Raw genomic sequence first — 23,208 nt, 5'->3', positions numbered from 1 at the left:
TCAACCAGTTTGCACTGAAGTCCCTGTAGTTATTGAATAATAAGCCTTAGTACATAATAAGCCTGGAATTTTAAGGGGTTAAAGTTTACATACATGATCATAGTTTGCATTTCAAGAGTAGAAAGTAAAGGTGATTTGCTGCTGTGACAGGATGTGGGACACCAGGGCCGTTGGTTTGTGAGTTGTTGTGCTCGGTGTCAGGCCTGTGGTGGTTTCCTTTTGGTAGCATTAAGCTGCAAATAGCAGCCTAGATAAATCAAGCCTCATCTAGAGACCACTTCTGGGAGTCTGAGCCAGTAAGGCCCCGCTCTTTTTTTTCTCTCTGTAGTTTCATACCAGCGCTAGACAGGCAGCATTAGGTGGAGGATAACAAAATGTCAGCTCTAAACCACAGAGGATGGAAACGTCACACATTAACACGTCAAATGTGTGACCCCACACAACTTCTTTTTAACATTAAAACCTACAAAGTTTACATTACATTAAAATGCATGAATTGTTGCTTCATTGTTATGTCAGATGTCCATTTATGTGCTCAAATTCTGTTTAAAGTTATTTAATTGCAAAATACATGCTAACTGAAAAGAAAAGGAAGTCTTGTTATTTCTGAGATTTACTTGTGCTTTTATTAGGAGGTACTGTGCTTGTTAGCATTGTAACACCAACACTACTTTCATGGCTGTAAAATAGAAAACTTTAATTCCTGTTAAACCCACCTACCTGCATTTTCTCTGCAGTTAGATGACCATGTGCACTATATGTGCTATTGTTTCCACATAATTTCCCTAGGATGGACTTCAACCTCAATAACTGACAAAATAAAGTTTAGATGTTTAAATAAATTTGATTTGGAGTTCTTAAAGTTGGCCTGACATGTAAACCCCTTTCTGTCCTAAGCAATAGGAAAAGGAAATGAGAAGGAAAGATATTGCAAGACAGCAGTTGTTGATGCAGGTGGTCTCAGGTGTGGTCATTCTGTTCAGGGTTTCAGATGCTCCTATTTTTGGGCTTGTATAGGCTTAGGGATTTTGCTCTGTTGCACCACTTTACCCTTTTAACAGACATTAATTGACTAATAAGTTGAATATGTGTAAAATGATCATTAATAGGGTATTGTAATAGCATCGAAGCACACATATTTCCTTGTTTGTTTTAATGAAAAATATTCTGATTTTATTTGTGTAAATCTGTTTAAGGCTGGGTTTGCTAGTTAGGGTTCAAGCATGCAGTGCGTAGAACCCTATTGGAATTGTCAAGATTTTTCTTTTTTTTCCTGCCATAAAACGAAACGCACAGACCAAACCACAAGTCCTAGAGACACAGAACGTGGTCAATAGTAGTCCCTCCCGCTACTCAGGCGCATGACATCAGCCCAATCGGCCTACAGGGGGCGCTGTAGCGCAGAAAAATTTGTTTCGCCTCATAACTCCTAAACCAGATTTTTGACAGACAAAATACATTTTTTGCTTGGTTCCTTGGGTCCAAACAAACAACTTTGCCATTTGGACCATTTAGCTCTGCCTACTTAGATTTTGAGCTAATTTGCATAATATGCGAAATCTACTTAATCTACGAAACTAGTCCTATAGTTTTCGCCCAATCCTCATGTAATTGGTGTCAAAAAATTCAGAAGAGCCTGAACCTCAATAATTATCAAAAAAATGTTGACTTTTTTCATACAGTATGTTTGCCATATGCTAATGAACCCTTCTGGAAAAATTCAAAATAATTCAGAATTAATTTAAAATTCTGTAACTCGAGAATCCTTCAGCCAAAAAAATTTCAAACTTGACAGGCTTATTCGGTAGAAGATTCTGAGGCAGCCTATCGATTTGTATGCACATATGTCATTAGGGAGCGGAGTTAATGCTACATGGCTGTTTCTCAGTATCCGTACATCCGACCAAGCTGAAACTTTGCATACCTCATCTGTTGGCCAGACAATAATTGTATCTCTAAGGACAATTTGATACATTGAAGTATATGGTCGCCATCGGCCAATCAGCATTTAGCAGGCTTTTGACAGGCTTAACATTGACCAATCACCATGAAACTTGAATGGTATCTATATGTAGCTACTTTCTAACAACCAGTCAAGTTTCAAAAGATTTGACCCCTGGGGGGCGCTATTCAAATAAATAAACATATTATTACATGTTATTACTCTACTATTATAATTTTGACCCAAAACCCATATGAATCAATTGTAGTACCTTATTCCGAACAGTTTTGCAAATGCATGTTTATTACAAAACTGCATAGTTTTTTGTAATCGTTAACTGTTTGAAAACCATACTTTTCGTCCTAGTCTCTGGATTTTGATCCAAACTTTTCGAAGTTGGTCTAGAAAAACTCTTTGGCGTCTCTAGGTAAATAATTATCAAAGAAATGTTGACTTTTCTGCTCAGTATGGTGTCGATCTATCAATTACTGCGGCCATTGCATTGCTAGCTTGATTTGCTATAACTCATCAGTCATTAGTCAGATCATCTCCAAACTTCAAGTATTTATACATAATCAAACTCTGATGAAGTACACACAATTCGGTCCAGCTTGGCCTTTAGGGGATGCTTTAGCACTTAAAAACACTTAAAAATCGATAAAAATGCTATTACAGTGTTATTACAAGGTTGATAGATAAACAATTATATATAAACAAGATAAACAATCAAATATAAACAATATATTTGGCTAGTGTTTTTGAGTTACGCTCAAAATTAGCTAAAATTGTCACTACTGAAAGATTTAGTAAAGTTTTGGTAATGTTATGATTAGACTTGGTAGTGACAAAATATAAGGTTCAATCATTTGTTTTAATAAAATAAACATAAGGTTCAAAATTGATTTTTCAACTCTGACTTCAGTTTTAGTAGAATGATCGCTATATATGTAGCCCAAATTTTCAAAATTCCTGAACTATTACATTTCAATAGCTGTGTGAATCAAACTGTGTGGCTAATGATGCAAAAGTAGTGTGTGAGAACATGTGGGCGGTGTTTGGAAACCAACACCAACCTTGCATGACTAAGCTTATAAATGTTAGTGCGTACTGAAGATATGCTTTTTCTAAGCCACAGAAACTCCGCAGATGCCTTTTCTTTTAAACTGTGGGTAACATTCTTTTAAACACCACCTAAAATAAATGACCCACGCCTCTCAATGAACTGATAGTTGCTGTAACTGTATAATTTCAATTTGATGGATTTAGGAAAATTAATGAATTTCAAGCAGGTTTTGTGAATTCTCACACAGGGGACAAAGGTGTATTTAGATATGATTTCTTTTGAGTGTTGTGTTGATTTGTTATTGAAATTTCAAATGCACATATTCCCTCCTCTGAGAATGACTGACTGTGGGATTTTTCTCTTTAGAAGAGCATTCAGATTCATTTCTGCTTCTCTTCCACACTCATACAATCTACTCACTGTTTTTTTATTGTTGTTGATATTGTTTGTACTATTGATTATTTAGTAGTGCAAATCTCATAGGAATTCCTGGAACTACAGATACAGATAGCAAATTATCTTGGGTGGATATAACTGGGAACAGTGCAGACCAGTGTTCTGCACAATATTTTTACAATAGGCACAATCTTAAATCTTGTCCTCACCCCAGGTAAATGGCTTTTATCACTAATTGAAATTGTAAATATTAGTAGACATGTTTTATCTGAGGAAATGGTGCAAAATTAAACTTTGGCTGGGCTAATACCATGTTTCTTTTCCTCAGCTCTATACTTTACTATTGGTTAAGGCTGACTACAGTCAGTCTCAAGACTGTAAAGCACACCATGCATAAAGGGACGTGCTATTTTGTCTTAGCAAATCAATTAAGTTTGAGGTTCCAGCAGGGTCAGAGAAGGTAATAAGGATGGTTGGGTAAGCTCCTGGTGGGCTGGTAATGTTTTGGCCTGGTTACTGTGGACCAACATATACAAACTGTAAACTTCACTACCAAGGCTATATTTGTAGTAATTGTGGGTGTTAAATTACAGGCTCTTTCTTTAAGTGGTATGTAATGATTAACCATCAGATTCAGCACAGGAAATATGAATCGGGCAGGTGATTCTCAAGGATCAGATATAACATAAGACTAGTTAATACATTGATTTTAGACAGATTCAATGACAATACATAGCATTGACCAAAATGCCTATGTGCACTCGCATACCCCTTACATAAAATCTTTTTCATTTTGGTAGTGTTCAGGATTAGACATCCTTTATGCTTATTGTCTTACCCTGTTCGTACCATACTGTGTCACCATAGGGAAAGTTCTCTTGCAACTGTGACATAAATTCCACGTACGAAAAACTAAATGAAACCCTTTAGCTGAGAAATGTAGGGGCAGGTTCAAAGAAAGGACAGTAAACTGACTTATGGACCTTTCCAAAAACAGTGCACAGAATTATGCTAAGAAAAGAACAGAAAGTGGAGATATTTTGTTGCAATAACAATCATGTAGTATATGTCAGGCAATATGTGTGTCATACAGTGGGATACAGTGGATTTTGTTCGTGTTTGACTTGGTAAGCAAAATCCTTTTTGCCTCATACTTATCTTTAGATGAAGGTCAGAGATAGCAGAGATCCCTGTAAGGTTTGTACAGTGTTACCACAGATGCTGTTACAGAATTGAAGACTGTACTGAATCTTTGTTCAGTGTGATTATTTGTTTACATTTTGTTTTTAAGTTTTTGCGGACAAATATAGAAAAGTTTTTTGCATGAATGTAATTCATTCAAGCATTTCCACTCACATGTTTTTCAAAGAATGAAGGAAACCTCAAGAGCCATTAGTCGTCAGTCAGCATATCATTTTATTTCATCTGTTATCTACCGAATGTGGCGTGCTCCATAGAACGTGGTTTCTACGATAGGAAGTGGTGAACTCCTTTGGCGCCACCTTATTTACCCATAAATTCCAGATGATAGTGTTGATTACATCTCCTGCGCCACCAAAACTAGTAGCAAAACTGTTAGTGGTGTGTATTTTCTTATTCCCTGTTTTCTAATGGCTTGCTTAAGAAATAATTACAATCATTTTCCATGTAGAAAATGAGAAAACCTAACTGTAAATAATAGACCCAAACCAAACCAGAGATGACCACAAGTTGGTTTTCAAAAAGAGGGGAAAATATAATCATAAATATCTGCAGCATGTCAAAGCAGTTATAGTTATACTTTTATACAAATGATATGTCAATTAAACAAAGTATGCTTTTACACATTTTAAAATTTGTTACAGAGTAAAAGCTCTGATGGTGACTAGGACTGATTCATAGGTATAACAAAGATGAATTTTTGAAAGTAGGCACAATGTCTTTGAGTTCCATCAATAAATATGATGTCACAAGGGAATCTGATTTGCATCCTTAATGCTTGCAACAGTTTGCTCCTAGTCTGGTACAAGGCCATGTACTCAAATAGTCTGGAAGGTCTGTTTGAATAGTATAGAGTTGGACATAAACAAGTTCTTATATCAGTCATAGCAACTTTTCTCAAGAAAGAATCTTTCTCCAAACATGGTGTCTGTAATAACGTAAAACACAGGACCACAGGAACCCCCCACCCACTTCATTTCTCTATAATCTTGGTATTTGTTCATTTGCTTGAAAGTAGAAATGAGTGTGTTACTGAAAAATTTTGAAATATATCAGGTTCTACTCAGTATCATATTAAAATTGTACTGCTTACAGAAATCTTTAAAGAACTAAATATATCTGGGATTTAACTGCTGTGATTATGTACTGTATTCTCTGATCACATTTTTTAATACTAGTTTAGTCTGTTTACTTAAAGCTTTTCACTGCCTGTTTCTTACTTCCTTATTACACTTGAAGGAATTGTTTCATTTAAAAAAGCTTGCTTTTAAAAGGAGGAAAATTATTTGATTCTAGTAAACTAAGATAACCATTATAAAAGACCAATAGTAAAATTAAAATCAAAATGTTTGCTACTGTATTTCAGGAAAAAATGTGAATAAACGTATCTAAAGTGAAAAGTCAATAACCCAAAAAAACAAATATTTATTTGTTTGTGTGTGTATGTTACATTCAGACAAAATGCATCTTCAAAATGCCCATAAATAAATAGAAGGTAATATACATCATGTTCATTTATATACAACATGCATGTGCAACGTTTAGTTTATAGCATGCCTCTAGATAGAGTTTGACATGGCCTTTAGTACTGACCTCCATGCAAGCTTTCACTAACTCAGCCCTGTGTATAGCTATTTCTCCAAAATGGGCTCAGACTATCAGAAACCTACAATATCATCCTCTAGCGTGATCTGGCACAAAGGGGGCCAGTCTCAAATGCTGAAGAGCAATGAAACCACATAGTTTAGTGTTCTCCTCGCTCTATCACACCTGATTAATATGACCAAAAATGAACAATTAGCATACCAATGAAATCAAGAATTTAAGCGAAAGGTGGTGTAACTTTTGGCAGTACTGTAAACCTACAAAGTTCAGTTTACTAGCTAGTACCCACTCCAAAGGAGTACAACTATAAACGAGAACATAATACATTCAGTGTGGCCGTTTTACAGTTATGTTCTCTACGTACATGTGTAATGAAATGTCATATCAGGATGGTGGGGCAAAGATTTATTCTGGGGTCTCTTGTCCAGTAGTTATTTTTTCTGCTTCCGTTTGATCGATGTTTGCTCTCATGTTCATGAGGGGCATATTAGTAGAGTTTAGCAGTGCAGCACCCCATGATTATGAGATCATGAGATGTCTCAAATTTGTACCAGTGCCATGAATAAGGTTGTGTGAAAGGTTAAAAAGGTAGCAGTCAGAGTATCTGATTCTTACAAACATGCTTATTCAAACAACCATTTTTGAGTTGTTTTTTTTCTTAACTTTTCCAAGTTTCCAGCTTTGTTCATGGAATCCATGAGTCTATGTTATTTACATAGGTCACCCACAAGCAGCTCAGAAAAAAAGTTAGTTTCACATCATCCAGTGAGAAAGAATGTGTCTGTTATGCAGTCTTGATTCTTGCCACTTTGCAGAAGCAGAGGACAGGAAAAGAGAAGCAGAGAAGTCTCTGTGCTCATATCTGACTGGGGGAACACTGACTGTGTATCCTCCAAACCTAAAAGATTTACTGTCTGGATAAGATTCTTTTTCCGGTAACTAGTGATAACAGAGTTAGCATCGTCAGTGTCACATATAGTTTGACTAAAGTTTGTTTGCATTGGAGTCACTGACTGACAGTCCTCAGTCAAAGGTTTCTTAAATTTGCACCAAACACAGTACTCATGGTCTGAACACACACACGTCACTTGACCAGACCTGTATCCACCTGATGGGGAAGCCATGTTTGTGTCCATGTCACAAGGCTCAGGAGTCTCATTTTTCATGTCCACACTAGAGGGACTCTGACTTCGATATCCATCCCCCACCACTACCTCAGACAACAGTCCACTGTCTTCCCCCTCTAGAGAACTGGACACCTCCCGGTGGCTCAGTCCCAAACCACTGTCCTCCCTTCCCTCACTTCTGCCATCATGACTTATCTCATCTAGAGAAAGGTGCTCTCCTGAGGCTTTCCTAACGCTTCCACTGCCCTCAGCTCCTTTCAAGCTTTCACAACCACTGTCCTCTTGTATGTCTTCTGTCTGTCCTTCTGTCCTTGTATTACTAACAGATGGATGCAGTTGTTCCATGCTCACTCCGCTGTCTAGGCTTTCTCTCCGATCTTTCTCCTCTTCAGTAAATTCAATCTTCTCCTCTGATATATGCATCTTTTCTTCTTTTTTGTTGGTGATGAGTAGCCATCCTTTGTCTGTGACTGTCTCCACTTCTACAGATCCTACAGTCATGGGCTGCCATTTGTTCACAACAGGTTTCTGGAGGGGGATATACATGTAATATGTTCTGTTTACATAGCACCTCTCATAAACTCAATGACATTTTGTATTGGGGGAAAAAAAACATTGACAAGTATGTTGTACGAGGCAGTGGCAGAAGATCTAAAGATCTTCTCTATTTTACATATAGCCTATACATATAAATATTCCTCACCACCAAGAAGTTGTCAGTGTAGTCAGCTGACAACAGTAACTAACAGGGGCTTCACATCTTATAATCAAATTTGAGTACGCAAAATCCCCTGCTTTCCTGGGTTGCCATGTAGGTTAGATTTCTAAGAAAAGCGAAGTTCACTGCTTCACAGATGAAGTTCACTTCATCTTAGATGGTTCTCTGTTCCTTTTTTTGCAACGAAACTAGCTTGTTCTTCAGCTTTTAGTTTTGATGAAACCAAATGAAGACAGAGGTGACTCACCAAAGCACCAGGCATTTTCCTAGGACGTCTCAGGAAACAACAGACAAAGAGCATTAGGACAGCCACAAAGCCCAAAAGTCCAAAGAAGACAAAGCAGATAATCAACGTCATATCTGACAGGAAGAAACAATAAAATTAAGAAATCTGTTTGTGTCTGTGTTTATATTTCATGTTCAAAATGAAAATACCAGATATGACAAATACACTTCAGCCTTTTTCTCAGAACATGTAAACAGAAAACAAATGCCATTAAGATTACCAAGTGGAAGCTGTATGCATTGTTCCGAAGAGGAGCTGCTGGCACCAGTTTTCACCCACACACGCACACAGTACACCTGCCATGGTCGCAAGAAGTTGAACTCTATCTCACCATCATCATCAGAGTCATCACCAGTCTGTGTCTAAATAACAGAATAAACACAACAGTTAATATTTCCCAGTTAGAATTCTGTGAGACTTACAATGGCTGAGGGTCAAGTGCATTGGCTTAATTTTTATAGTGCAAAATGTACCTGGTTTTCTTGCCCAACTGGCCACAGAGAGGCAGTGTATTCCAAGCCATAGGGAAAAATGTCTTTTAACTCATCCTTCCTGTGTACCTTGACTTGCACAGAGAATGGGGTGGACAAAAGATTGAAAGATGGTGGGAGTAGTTGACCTAAGACGTAGAACAGAGGTTTTAAGTCAGTTAATAGTAGTAGATGATAAAGAATTACAACTATACACTAAGAAATGAATACAAGGTGAGTCTACACACATTAAAAAAAAATCATCACTAGGGTGCATCATTACTTTAAAGATGTAAACACTTACTTCTACGAACATTAATGTATTTCCTGACACTCCAGGAAATGCTGCCTTGAGGCATGACAACTCCAACTCGAACGTGGAAATCTGAGTCACTCGATAGATGTCCAATATTACATACAGAGGCTTTAAGTAGACTGCAGTTGGACAGATTTTTCCAGACTACGGGAGTTTCTGAGTAGCTAGGGAAAAAAAACAAGCTTTTTATTAATATGCATTTAATGCATAGAATGATAGAAGTGGGTGATTAAAATAGTTTGAGTAAAGAGCAAAATGAAATGTCTTCTTACTCAGTCATCTGAACTTGATAGACGCAACCAACTGGATTTTTCTCAGGGGGATCCCAGGTCACAGTCACATTGCCCTCCCATATGTGTAATGTGACATTTTCTGGTTTCATCATCACACCTGACAATAGAGAAATTGTTTACATGTACAGAAAAAACTGAGAGGATTTTTTCAAAACTTTCCAGGACTTTCAGTTCCCAAAACAGTGAACAAGTCAACAAGTGAAGTTTCTGAAGTGAGCTTCAAACACTAAATCACCCCAACCTTAGTCATAATTTACAGGTGAGAATGACTATACATAAAGTGCGTTAGTTTGAGCAATCACAAAGTTCATTGTGAGATTGTTGAGCTGGTATCACTTTGAATGTTCTTTCTGATAAGATTTAAGAGTTAAGATAATCTTGCCAATGAGGTTTTTGGGAACGTAAACCTTGAACAGTTGCCCCGTGTAAGACTGCTGTACACAGTTTCTTTTTGTCTCACTATGATATATGTGAAAATAGTAATTTATGCTGTGAAAGCTTTTCGGTTGTTTCCATGCATGTTAAATCATGTGAACATAGTGGAAAATGACGTTAGAATCCTTTAAAAGAGGGAACTGCCATTGTTACGTCACTGTAATTCCGGATTAATACGTAGACTACATGGCTTAGACTCAAGATTTATATTTAGAAACAACTAAATAGCAGATAATATTTTCATGCGACAATAATAAAAGCTGATTCCTGGTTCTGTGGAATTCATATCCATATGCAGCCATGTAGGCATTTTGTTAAACACAATGTGTACTAATGAGTATAAAAATGCATCATTGATTCTCTGACAAATTAATACTAGAAAGCTGTCGTACCTGATATGTAATGCATCAAGTTGAGTAACACGATGAGAGCTGAAACCCAGGGGTTCCTGTCCATGGTTGTGTTAGTATAACAGCATCATATCCAACAAGACCACCACTGTCTTGTCCAAGATCCCAGGATCCCAGTCCACAAAAGAAACTGGCTGAATTATTTACAAGAGAACCCTGAACATTACTGTACTCAGTAAATCAAGTTCACAGGAGTCAAATTAATTCTTAAGAAGATTCTACCTCTCATCTCTCAGTCTGCCACTAACAGTCTCTGCTTGTTCTCAAGCTGATGCGCATATGAATGTGTGATGACAAATGACTCGCTCTGTTTATTCACACTGTGAACTCCCCCTCCGTACACTTACTCACCCTATCTCCCTCTATCTTTCTCTCTCGCTCGCCTACGCTCATACGCTGTCTGTTCCTGTTTTGCTTCACTCTTCCGCAACCCTTTTTTTTTGCATAAGTGTGAACACAAGTACAAGCTAACGACTTGAACACACTGCTTCACTGTAGGTGCATAAAAAATATGCAAAACTGAAAAATGTATATCTTTTACATTTTCTCAATAATTACATTATATAAATGCAATTACTTTGAAGTTATTCATGATCATTGACTGCAATATTTAGCTTTAGTTGTATATATGATGAACTTAAGTCATTAAGGTTGTATTATTGTTTACAGTCATTATTTTGTAGATTAATAAAGGACATTTTACATAAAAAGCCATCACTTAAACATTTAATGTTTTCTGTGTCAATGATTCACTGTGAATTGAATGGTCTTCTGATGAGGCAATGTCTGGCAAACACAGAAGCTTTCTACTTTCTAAGTTCTATAAGTTGCATTATGCTACAAAATGTTAAAAGGTGGTAAAAAAAAGTCAAAGGCTTGCTCACTGAATGTGTATCTGTTTGTGTCTTGGTGTTTTGTTCAAAAAACAGGACTTGCTGTGTAATATAAATGCAGCACTGTGTATGCACATTTATGCCCTTGTGTGCATTTTCACTTCACTTCTCCAAATGTTTGTTCTTTTTTGATCCATAATAGGTTAACGGTCAACTTCTAGGGCCATAACAATACATGCTAAACTAAAACCCCCACTCTTAAATTCAAATAATTTAATTCAAAGTTTCTGCATTATTCAGTTATACAGAAGTAAGCAAAGTCGTTTGGATTGGTCTGATATAAAATGGTTAATTGTAACATACTGACTCTGATTTCTTTAGTCACAGTGATAGAAACTGGGGGCCACAATGTCTACAATACAATTATAGCCATTTTATTTATTATCCAAAACCTCCGTCAAACCTTTTTTATATGTAATATAGGAGTTTGTATATGTAATATTGATCGTGGTAAAATAGTGGTTAAAAAAACGCTAAAAAAGAATAGTCCCTAAATAAACCAGAGATGCTTCTTCACCAGCTCTGTTTGGCTTTTATTATGTGGTATATTAGTATAAAGTAAAACCCAGCTGTAATATGTCTTTAAATGAAACAAAGAATAGATGCAGCATTCATTTATACCAATAAGCACACTCATATTTGTACTGAATTGACGTGCACAAATTATTATATTATACACACACAGACACACACACACATCATCTAAACATTTATCCTTCTGGGTCGCGGTGGGGTGCTGGAGCCTATCCCAGCTGTCATTGGGTGGAAGGCAGGATACACCCTGGACAGGTCGCCAGTCCATCACAGGGCTATTATATTATAGTTAATTTTTTATTTTTATTATTATTGGTTTTGGTTAGTTAAATATAGCATTTTTACACACTGCTACGAGTCATGAATTTGATCATGATGAAATTGATGAATAATAAAACTGTTGGTGCAATTTGCATGGGCTCATTTTATGATCAGATTTGACCATACGCAACTTTGAGGATTAAGGACCTGACTGTGCCAGAATCATAAAGTCAATTTTATTTAAAACTTAGAGCACAATGCATTTAGAATTATTGTCATCCTTAGTAAAGATGAATAGAAAAAACTTGAACTATTCAGTGAGGTAAATACTAAAAAAAATTGTGATATCATGATGTAAAAATGTCATTCTATTTATTATGGCATTGGGTTTGCAAACAAACGGTACCAATAAACAACGAACAGCTGCATATTCATTAGCTATGTAGCATGGAAACATGGATACAGCCAGAATTCTTTTCATTCAAAATATAAGAATTTCAAATTGTGAGTCTAGTTTTGAGAGTCAAATCGAATCTGGAAACAATTAAATGTGAAATAAACAAAACGTTTTGGAGTGAGTGCACCATTACACACCTACTGCCGCCCCCTGAAGTTCTTAGCAACAAAATCTAATTGACGTACAAGCTTGTAGCAAATTGGTGAAAATAAATGAGTGGGGAGACATAATGAGTGCAGATGCTTTCAGACAGGTGTACTGCATAATACAACTAAGCTTTATTAATTTGATTTATTAACTTTTAAAGCTCTGTGGCATGTATAAAATCCTTGCCAGGTCCAGTTGACCTAGATTTTGAATCAAGATGATAAAGGGAAATTAGAATTGTGGTTAAAAGCGCACCTTCAGTGACAGTAATTCTCATGAATTATTGTGGTATGTAAGGAAAAGCAGAAGAGCAACTGTTCCTCAGATGACTGAGAATGTCAATGCAAGATGTGATCAGACTGAGTTAGCAAGAACAGTCCATCCATAACTACAATGAGAGGGAGAAAGGTTGCAATGTAATCCCTCATTACGAAGATAAATACACATTTTAAAGTTAAATAGGCCCAGGCCCAAAGTTTTAATACACACTTCAATAACCTAAGAATGGCTCAACCAGTTTGCATTGAAATACCTGTAGTTACTGAACAATAAACCTTAGTATGTAATAAGCCTGGGATTTTAGGGGGTTAAAAACTGAGGCTGTGTCTGAGTCACACTGACTACAAGGTTGTTCCAAAGCTGGGCTGGGGGGCTTTGTATGAAAAGCCTCTACCCCTGGTGTAACTTTATGAATTCTAGGCACTAAAATTGAGCCAGCAACTTGTAATCTAAGTAAGCGTGATGGTTCTTAATAAGAGATAAGTACTGAGGAGCAAGGCTGTTTAGAGCTTGAATGAATATTTTTTAGCTATATTATTCGCTGTTGGGGTGCAGGAGCCAGTATTTAAATTCCTACATAGATACATAGATTCCTACATACATCCTATGTAGGGAGCAGGGAGCCATTTGAGATTCAGCCCTGACATGAGAAGAGGGGCACTGTTAGCTTGGTTCTAAATAAAACTCACATTGGTAAATTAGTGGCCAAAAAGTAAATGAAGAGTGAAAGATAAAGTGAAGATTTTGGCATCAAACAATGCTATGATATAGGTTCATTATTAGGCCTATATGAGTTAAAAAGTTCATGAAATTACTAAAATATACAATTTTGTGCCATGAACCCCCTTCCCTGTAATAAAACCAGTAATGCATGGCCTCTTGTGGCTTAAGAAAAATATGGAAAAAAAGATATTGTGTATTTTTTTACTGTCTTATAGCAAGTATACAGCTGTATATGTATGTATAGATCTAAGCACTGTAATTAATAGGCTATTTGTTATCACTGCAAACTTTTGGACTAATTTGCACAATTTCAGGCACACATTTTCTTTCCTGTAAGCCTTGGCAACAAGGGGCATTCATGCTCATGTACAGGACAGGGCAAGGGGAGGGGCCATGTGCTGAACTCCATGCATTGTCAAGAGGATGAGATGGCCAAGAAACAGCCAAAGAGGAGAAAGGCTGAATAACAAAGATTGAGAAAGAAGCTCTTAAATCAGGCAAGGGCATGTCAATGGTGGAAAGACCTCTAAAGATTGACAAGGTTAAAGTTGGCTTCTAATTCCAGAATGTAACTGCTGCGCCATTTGAGGGGGAACAGGAAAATACAAACAAGAAGCTGAGGCACCAGCAAGTAACTGCTGCACCATTTCAAGTGGAATGGGAAAATTCAGTTCATTGAGAGTTGAAAGGCATGAAAAGGGATGAGGAGGTTGCTCTGTTTCTGCTTAACAGGTGGATAATTGCTGTTTCACAGAGCCATTAGGTCAGGATTGTTTTGTCCCATTTGCTAATGTTTGTGACAGCAACTGGTTAGCTTTGCAGCAGCAATTGTAGCGACAAGTTGCTAACCCTCAACCTAGCTAATGTTTGTTCTATAATAATAATAATAATAAAAATAATAAGTTACATTTATATAGTGCCTTTCTCAAACCCAAGGACGCTTTACAAAAAGATCAGAAAATAACAAAATATATAATCAACAATAAATAAAACAACACAGTACACACACACACACACACACACCTCTACATTTCCAACAGCTAGCGAGGAGAGATTACAGTGACCACAGTATAGAGTCACTTCACTAGCCCAAAAAGAGTCTTTAGCCGTGGGAAAAGTCACTCTATGACTACGGTGCGTCACACAGACTGCCAGCCCAGGAACCCTGCCTCGAAGGTGAAAAAAAGTCCTTAGGCACAAAGGGGTAGCATTTTCCTGCAGCTGAACACCACCATACAGACAGCCTCATAGCTGCAGTGCAGCGTCGCCTGAGTGGCCAGCCTTGACAGCGACGTAGCGGCGATGTCATCCAAGCAGTCAGCCCAGCAGCCACGCATGTACGATGTCATGTCGGTCAGGTCCCCGGTTCAGGCAGCCTCGTAGCCACAATACAGCGTCACTCAAGCGGCCTGTCCAGTCTACATTATTCCAGGCTACATTATAAATCCTGAGGTTTGACAGTAATTCTCAGTAATTATTACTTTAAATGGTAGCTGTGCCTCCTCCTTCTTGGCCATTCAAACAAGGGCTGTGTACATAATTGTAGCCTGTGGGGGGTGAGTATGAAAATGATGTAAATCATGTACTATAACCTTCACAGTCAACAGAGCTCAACTTAGTTGAACAACTTTCGGAGATTTTGGGCTGGTGTGTTAGACAGTGCTCTCCACCACCATCATCCAAACCCCAACTGGGGGAATATCTTTTGGAATAATTGTGCTCTGTCCATTCAGTGCAGTCCATGCAGAATGTACGGCAAGTTTAAAGCTGTTCTGTCAGCTTGTGGCCCAACAACTTACTAAGACACTAAGTTGTTTAATGTGTACAGTGAGATTAGCTAGTATTTTTTTGTCAACCTGGTTGTTGTTGTTTTATTTGATTTCTTTAGCCCTTGTATGTGTGCTATTTTTTTTAATGGTTACTGACCCTACTTGTTTGTGTAAAAAATTAAATAAATAAATAGAAAGACTTGCTTTTTCACTGAGTTATTCATATGAGGTGATATAGAGGCCAAAATCAGAGAATACTAATTATGTTTTAATCCACAAGTGAGAAACAAAGCTTCTGAAGGACCTGGAGAGATTTTGCATGGAGGACTGGTCTCAGATCCCTTTATATATGTTCACTGACCTTATCCACTATTATAAGATAAGACTCAGTGCCAATTTTATGCACAAGTGCAGGCGCACTTCAAAATGTGTCCACGATTAGAACTGCATGTTGCGATGCGCAGGGTTTAAAAGACACAGTGAACATAGTGTAGTCGTCAACAAGCTTGAGACAAAACATAACATATAACATTTATCAATCACTTTTCCTGTATCAACTCGGCAACATTGTAAATGAGGGTCACCCACAATGTTCTCCGATGTTAAAAGTTGATTGATGGAAAATATAACATGAAAGATCAGTGATGAAAAGAAGGTCTTTCTCACCAAAACATTCCACAGGGGTGTATTTTACTCCAACCAAGAAAATACAGTTTGTGCAACTATAACAGTGCATGCATCACATCATATTTTGCTCTGCATCTTCTCACACACATATATCGGGTCCTGCAAGTTTAAAAATTGATATTTTGATGGCAAAGCATTGTTTTGAGGCTAGCATCTCTGACTAACTGCTATGACTGCTTTCACTATTAAAGGATGTCTTCCAAGAACATGTCTTCTTGAGTCCCCAATTTACACATGGTTTTAAAAAGGCACAGGACATTCAAGCAAAACTAGTCACCGTGAGTTGCTCAGACGTTAGTAAATCCAGCGGAATTTGTAATCAGCAATATCTCCCCCAACTTTTTGTGCAAATCTCCAATATTTTGCTCAAATGCATGCGTATGATGGAGAGAAGCATTCTACATTTTCTCAGTGCTCATTGCCTACAAACTGCTTGTTTTGTACATAACATGCAGGCAGAATGTGTCTAATTTGCACCTGAACCTGCTACCCTTAGTGCTTTTATCTTGGCGGGGAGAATGTAAAAAGTACTAAATGTAGAGGAGCAAATTGTGAGACATTTTCTGATAAAAATATTTCATGTTTTATGAGGATTTCTTTTTCACTAAAAAGTGAGATTTCATATACATTTTCAGAGTTAGATAAAGCTGATAAATCATAGGCAGTGATTTTTATCTACTTAGGCTATTTTGCTTATTGAATGTGTCAATATTTCTGAAAACCCTGTACCTCGAGACCTATTTTGCTTCATGATGTCCCAGTTTACAATTTTTTGTGGTATTTATTCGCCATAATTCTTTAAACCGGCAATGCCATGCCAGGTCATATCATTTATGTTTTTAAGTAATGCTACATACATATGATTGTACACACAAGTTTAAGTTCCAAAAGATTTTAGATTCAAATTTGTTTTTTGTTTTTTTTTTTTTGTTAGTTTTTTTTACAGAAAGCAATGCAATATGAATTTAACGGAACGAGACATGATATGTAATCTGTCCAGGTATGCAGTGGATCAAGAAACTTTCAGTTGCTGATGTGAAGGCACAGGGCCTCCTTCTGGAAGTTTGAAGTGTACGGTTTTTCACAAGCATGAACATAAATGGTAGGCAGGTAAATGAGACAGATTAAAATGTAAGATTGAGCTTTAAAATTAATGACGCTAGGTCCTAGTGGTCCACTGCTCTGCACATTTTTTTTTATTGTATCAGCGCTTAATTGGGTATGTTAGTGCAACTCTAAAGGCAGGAGATGTTACAGATCAGTCCCATGAGAGTCAAAACACACACCCTGTCTCTGTGAATACTGCAGAACTTCACAACAAACGGAAGTCTGTTTTTTCGGTTCATTTGGGGATTTTTTCTCCCCCCCCCCAAAACTGTGGTGTGTGGTTTCAGTGTGCTTTGTGTTCTTTGAACAAGTAAAGGAAAATATTGATCTTTTAAAAAGTTTTTTTTGTTAAAGAAACTTTTTTAAACTTACAAAAAAACTGTATAAAGCTTAATAATAATAATAATAATAATAATAATAAAATAATAATAATTATTATTTTTATAAAAATAATAAAACTCCTATTTATATAGCCCTTTTCACTTTAACTATGAAATGTCAAAGTGGTTTACACCAAAAGATAATAACTTTAAAACAAGTTATATTTAAAAATGTGCACTTTTGATTTGTTTGTTCTTTGTATGTTCTGCAATCTTACTATATACAGGCACTTTGAATCTGCTGCCCTCTGGTGGTCATCAACAATAGTGCTATGTAGTACTTGGCTTAAATAGTTCATAGTTGTGGTTAAAACTCTATAATATATCTGTCTATCTGTCTATCTATCTGTCTTTCTATCTATATATCTATATATCTGCCTGTATATCTAAATGAGGATGTCATTGGTCATATAGGTGCACCTTGATAGTTTGTAGGCACAGCAGTGACACCAACATAGTAAAGGCATGGGAGTGTGTGTTGTGCTTGCCTGAGGGCATGGCAAGTGTCACTTCTGGGTTGGAAAAATAGTGGCACAATACCTAGGCCCAGATTATGGATGGAAGCTGTAGTCTCTTACTGTACACTAGGGGTGGGGGGAAAATTTGATTCTTAGATGCATTGCGATGCGGATGTGAACGATTCAGAATCGATTCACAAATGTCAAAAATAGATTTACTAAATTTAAATTTTTAACGTAATGTAGATGCAAATGGCAGAACTTGGAAGTTGGGAAATGCAGCGCCTGGACACTCTGTGATGTGCACATAACAAAGACACAACTGGATGAGCGAGAAATCTGACCAGCACCCTCTGCATTAAAAGCTAGGTCAGGTCAGGAGTCGACAACCCAAATGTTAAGAAGAGCCATTTTGTCCTTTCAACAAAAATCTAACCACCTAGGCAGCCACAACATTTTATGTCCAATATGTCTCAGCATATGCTAATGTCGTAGTATAGGCTAAAAAATATAAACGAAAACGCAGATTTACTTTGCTCTGCTTTAAGCTTTAGCTATAGCTGCTTTCCACCAGGAAATGTTTCCTCAGAAGTTGAATAGTTTCTTTAAAATGTCTCTCAATGTTCGATTGTTTTACAAGGCTGAAGTCGCTTCTCATTCTCCAGCTTCTTGTTCGAATTTTCCCGTTCCACCATAAATTCTGACTGAGGCACCAAATGTAAATGCGGCACCGTTTAAGGTGGACTGGAAGAAGTCGAAAGAGAAGCTGACTTCATCTCCGCAACTTTTTAGTGTTTAACAGTCTCTCATTGCAGATTTAACATACGAGGAAACTAATTGCGGTGCTTAAATATGCAAATAAGTCTATTTGTCCCCAGATGTTCATCTTTAATCTCTCTCTTTGACTTTTTTCGTTAGCTACTAGCCAGGCGAGACCGCATTGCTATGTGACCTGCAGTCTGCACGCCAGTTCTCAGTCGTTGAGAACCAGGGCTTTTGCGCTATGTTGCACAGTTTGGAGTCGAGATACAGCATCCCTTCTCGAAGATATTTTACTGACACAGCGATCCCCCACTCTCTACAACGAGACCAAAACTGAAGTTATGAAATCACTAAAGAAAACAGGTAGGACAGCTGTAACGTGCTGCGTGGACATCCATTGCTACAGGATCTTAAGTCATCGTAACAGCGCAGTTTATCACAGATGAGTGGCAGCCAGTGTCTCATATGCTCCAAACAAGAGCAGTGAATGAGAGCCTTCCAGTTCACTTGCCACATCACTTCTATTTGTTTTATTAATAAAGGAAATTGGAAGTAAATTCATTATAGATCATTACAAATACTTTGCTTTAAAAGTACCAAGTCCTCACACAGTGAGAAAATAGAAATCCTGTATAGAAAAAAAAAGATGCATCAAGATTTATAATCACATCGAGGTGCCTAGAGATTCCCACCCCTACTGTACACCTACAGAGTTTTTGGCCAGTGAGTGTTTGTACCAGCACATTTTCCCTTTACTTTACATGCTGAGAATGGTTGACCACCTAAATAATGTCAGATCAGTAGTGGTTCGGTAGTAATCAGGGTTGAGATGTAACAGAATACAAGTATTTGGAATATGTATTCAGAATACAGAAATTAAGTATCTGTATTCAGTCCAAGTTCCATTTTATAAGGGGAGTTTTCAAAATAGTTTTTTACTACTTAATCACTAAATTTAAAAAAAAATATATACCATCTTTAAAAGAAACACCATTAATGCTTTTTTATTAACTAAAATCCGCACACAGTATGTAAAGATTTATTCCAAAGACCAACTCAAAAAGTACCTTTTTACAAGTACCTCCTTCTAAAGCCTGACTATACTGATAAATTAACATGATCAGTTATTAATCTCAGTGTTACTAAGCTCTGCTAAAGCCTGACTAAACTGATAAATCAATGTGATCAGTTATTAATCTCAGTGTTACTGAGCTCTGCTAAAGCCTGAGTAAACTGATAAATCAATGTGATGATCAGTTATCAATCTCAGAGTTACCAAGTTATAAGCTTAGCTTTGGCATTGTACTAGACTCATACATGCATTCTGTGGCAAGTTACATACAACCCCATTTCCAAAAAAGTTGGGACAAAGTGTAAATAAAAACAAAATGTAATGATGTGCAAATCATTTAAACGCTATATTTCATTGAAAATAGAACAAAAGACAACATATCAAATGCTGAAACATATATACACATTTTAAATTTGATGCCAGCAACACATCCCAAAAAAGTTGAGACGGGGTCAACAAAAGGCTGGTAAAGTTGTGTAATGCTAAAAAAACACCTGGTGGTTGATTGGCGACAGGTCAGTAACAAGATTGGGTATAAAATTAGCATCCCAGAGAGGCTGAGTTTTTCAGAAGTAAAGATGAGGAGGGGTTCACCACTCCTGTGAAAGACTACACAATCAAATAGTGCAACAATTCAAGAATAACATTTCTCAACATAAAATAGCAAAGAACTTTTTCTTTTCATTATCTGTGATACATAATATCCTAATATCAAGATTCAGAGAAATTCAGAGATCTGGAGAAATCTGTTTTCAAGAGGCAAAGCCAAAAAATCAGTATTTGCTGGCTATGACCTTGTGCCCTCAGGCAGCACTGCATTAAAAACAGACATAATTCTGTAGTGGAATCACTGCATGGGATCAGAAAAACTTCTGAAAAACACTGTTTATGAAAACAGTTCAGTGCTGCATCCACAAATGCTAATTAAAATTAAAACGCAAAGAAGAAGGCATATATAAACAGGATACAGGAACACTGCCACCTTCTCTGGACCTGAGCTCATTTAAAATGGACTGAGGTGAAGTGGAAAAGTGTCCTGTGGTCCAACAAATCAAAATTTGAAATTCTTTTGGGAAATCATGGACACTGTGTCCACTGGGCTAAAGACCACTCAGCTTGTTAACAGTACACAGTTCAAAAGCCAGTATTCATGATGGTATAGGGGTGCATTAGTGCACCTGGCATGGGTGACTGGCACATCTGTGAAGGCACCATTAATGCTGAATGAAATATACACGTTTTGGCAACATATGCTGCCACTTAGACAATGTCTTTTTCAGGGAAGGCCTTGTTTATTTCAGCAAGACAATGTCAAACCACATTCTGCATGTATTACAACAGCATGGTTCTGTATTAAAAGAGTCTGTCCAGACCCGTCACCACTGAAAACATTTGGCACATTATAAAATGAAAAATACAACAAAGGAGACCCTGAACTATTGAGCAGCTGAAATCCTATGTTAAGCAAAAATGGGAAAACATTTCACTTTCAAAACTACAGCAGTCGCTCTCCTAAGTTCCCAAACGCTTACAGAGTGTTGTTAAAAGAAGAGGTGATGAAACACAGTGGTAAACATGCCCCCGTCCCAACTTTTTTGGAACGTGTTGTTGGCATCAAATTCAAAATGTTTCAAAATGTTTTTTTTCAAAAAACAATAAAATTTTTCAGTTTCCACTGAGACTATTTTTTACGTTGTACTATTTTATACATATCATTAACTAAAATTCACGTAGTCATTTTATAGTTACAATTACAATATTTTATTGTTGGAATATGGCAAATTGTTGGCTTAGGTCATGAAATGGCAGTGGCATTACGGGAGCAGCAGTGAACAGAAGTAGGCGAAGAGAGCCAAAATAACATTGAGAATTTATTTTATTAATTTTTGTATTAATTCAAATAATTGAATTTTTCATGAAACATATTAACAGAGGAATTACATGAAGAAAACTTCCAACCAGTAACAGTGTGGAACAGTGTGAAATAAAATAAAAAATAAAACTTACAGCACAATTTTTTCCTTTTTGAATATGTTACTTTTTTATGTATTGCTATGGAATACATTACTAATTACAGGACAGTGTATTCAGTATTCAGCCATCACTACTTTTTCAAAGCATTTTACTACAAATCCTGATAGTAATGGATGAGGTAGAAGGTTGCTGATCATTTGTGCAGCAACAGATGGTCTATAGCCAGTAACTGTAAACCTATAAAGGGTACCTAGTAGTACATAGTACTTGTAGCTGATAAAAGGAAAAATAAATGTAGATACATAAACATACAGAATGGCATTGGAAGAATGGCACTGCTGAGATTTTTAAAGACTTTAGTGTCACCGGAATTGATAGTGGTGTACCTAATAAACTGCCATGTAAGAGCATGTAACACTAGTTCCACAAACAGCCTGAAACATCACAGAAATACCAGAATTTTATGTGTGTATGTGTGTGTGTGTGTGTGTGTGTGTGTGTGTGTGTGTGTACTATACCAAGTGGAAGCATTTTTTACTTCTTTACTTGAGTTCTCAGAAGGCAAAAACCCAACTACCATAATAAATGATGAATCCTTATACAAAGTATCTGCAAGGTGAGGCTCGTTGGTTATGATAAATATTTACTTATTTTCTTTGACCAAAACAGTGAGGACAGTAAAATGAAAGAATTAATCAGAACTGGATCTTTTCTATTATGATAGAAAAGTATAGCTATATGGACTCGACTGAAAGGGCTCTCAGCTTGTGTAGTGCATTCATTAGTGTTTGCTAGTGACCACAGTGTTGATAATCAGTCTTTTATGCACACCCACAACTGAAATGGGGAATAGATTTATGGTAAGTATTTGCTTGTAAGGTGGTCAGAATTCTGTTATAGCCAAAAAGGTAGATAGGTAAAAGGTAAATAGCTTGTGTCCATGGTGAGGCTCAGAATAGCAGCAGTGGTGATCATAGGTGATAATACATTTCCCACCTTTACTTCTTGAGAAAACAGTGTTTTCAATGAGTCAACAAAGAAAAGATCCTTATTTGATGTAACGGAAGCCATTGAACTGAACTGATGCATCATGATACAGACTCTGGACAGAGTAAGATGTAGCAAGAACGAACTGTTAGAGAAAATTTTGCTTATGAACGGCGTGGCTATAGCCAACAACAGCTGGTTAATAAAGCACCACTACTTGTGTGAAAGCTGTGTCTCCTTTAATAGCAGTGAATACTACAGTGTTTTTTGACAAAATCTTAACAAATACACAGGCAAAATTACTTCCAGCTGTCCACTTATTTTGGAGACTTTGCAATTAGTGCTTAACTAAAACTCATAAAAGGCAAATCTATAGAATATAGTCTCATATAGCACTAAAAAAGCACTTCTCTGGAGTTTTACCTTTCTGTTTGTTGGGTGTTTGGTGAGAGAGCAT

The 23,208-nt window shown here is 36.9% G+C and overlaps 1 protein-coding gene across 1 annotated transcript; it reads right to left on the bottom strand.

The window, feature by feature from the left end:
- Nucleotides 1-4,793: 4,793 nt before the first annotated feature.
- On the bottom strand, nucleotides 4,794-10,616 carry il10ra (interleukin 10 receptor, alpha). Its single transcript, XM_036557552.1, has 8 exons — nucleotides 10,484-10,616; nucleotides 10,244-10,395; nucleotides 9,396-9,513; nucleotides 9,112-9,287; nucleotides 8,811-8,956; nucleotides 8,558-8,699; nucleotides 8,299-8,411; nucleotides 4,794-7,861 (listed from the first exon to the last, which is right to left on the bottom strand). The coding sequence occupies exons 2-8, from the start codon at nucleotides 10,305-10,307 to the stop codon at nucleotides 6,965-6,967; spliced, it is 1,656 nt and encodes a 551-aa protein (XP_036413445.1). The 5' UTR covers nucleotides 10,308-10,395; nucleotides 10,484-10,616; the 3' UTR covers nucleotides 4,794-6,964.
- Nucleotides 10,617-23,208: the final 12,592 nt, after the last annotated feature.

This window comes from Colossoma macropomum, unplaced genomic scaffold (assembly GCF_904425465.1).
Source record: "Colossoma macropomum unplaced genomic scaffold, Colossoma_macropomum, whole genome shotgun sequence".
NCBI lineage: Eukaryota > Metazoa > Chordata > Actinopteri > Characiformes > Serrasalmidae > Colossoma > Colossoma macropomum.
This window is presented reverse-complemented; position numbering and strand designations above follow the sequence as displayed.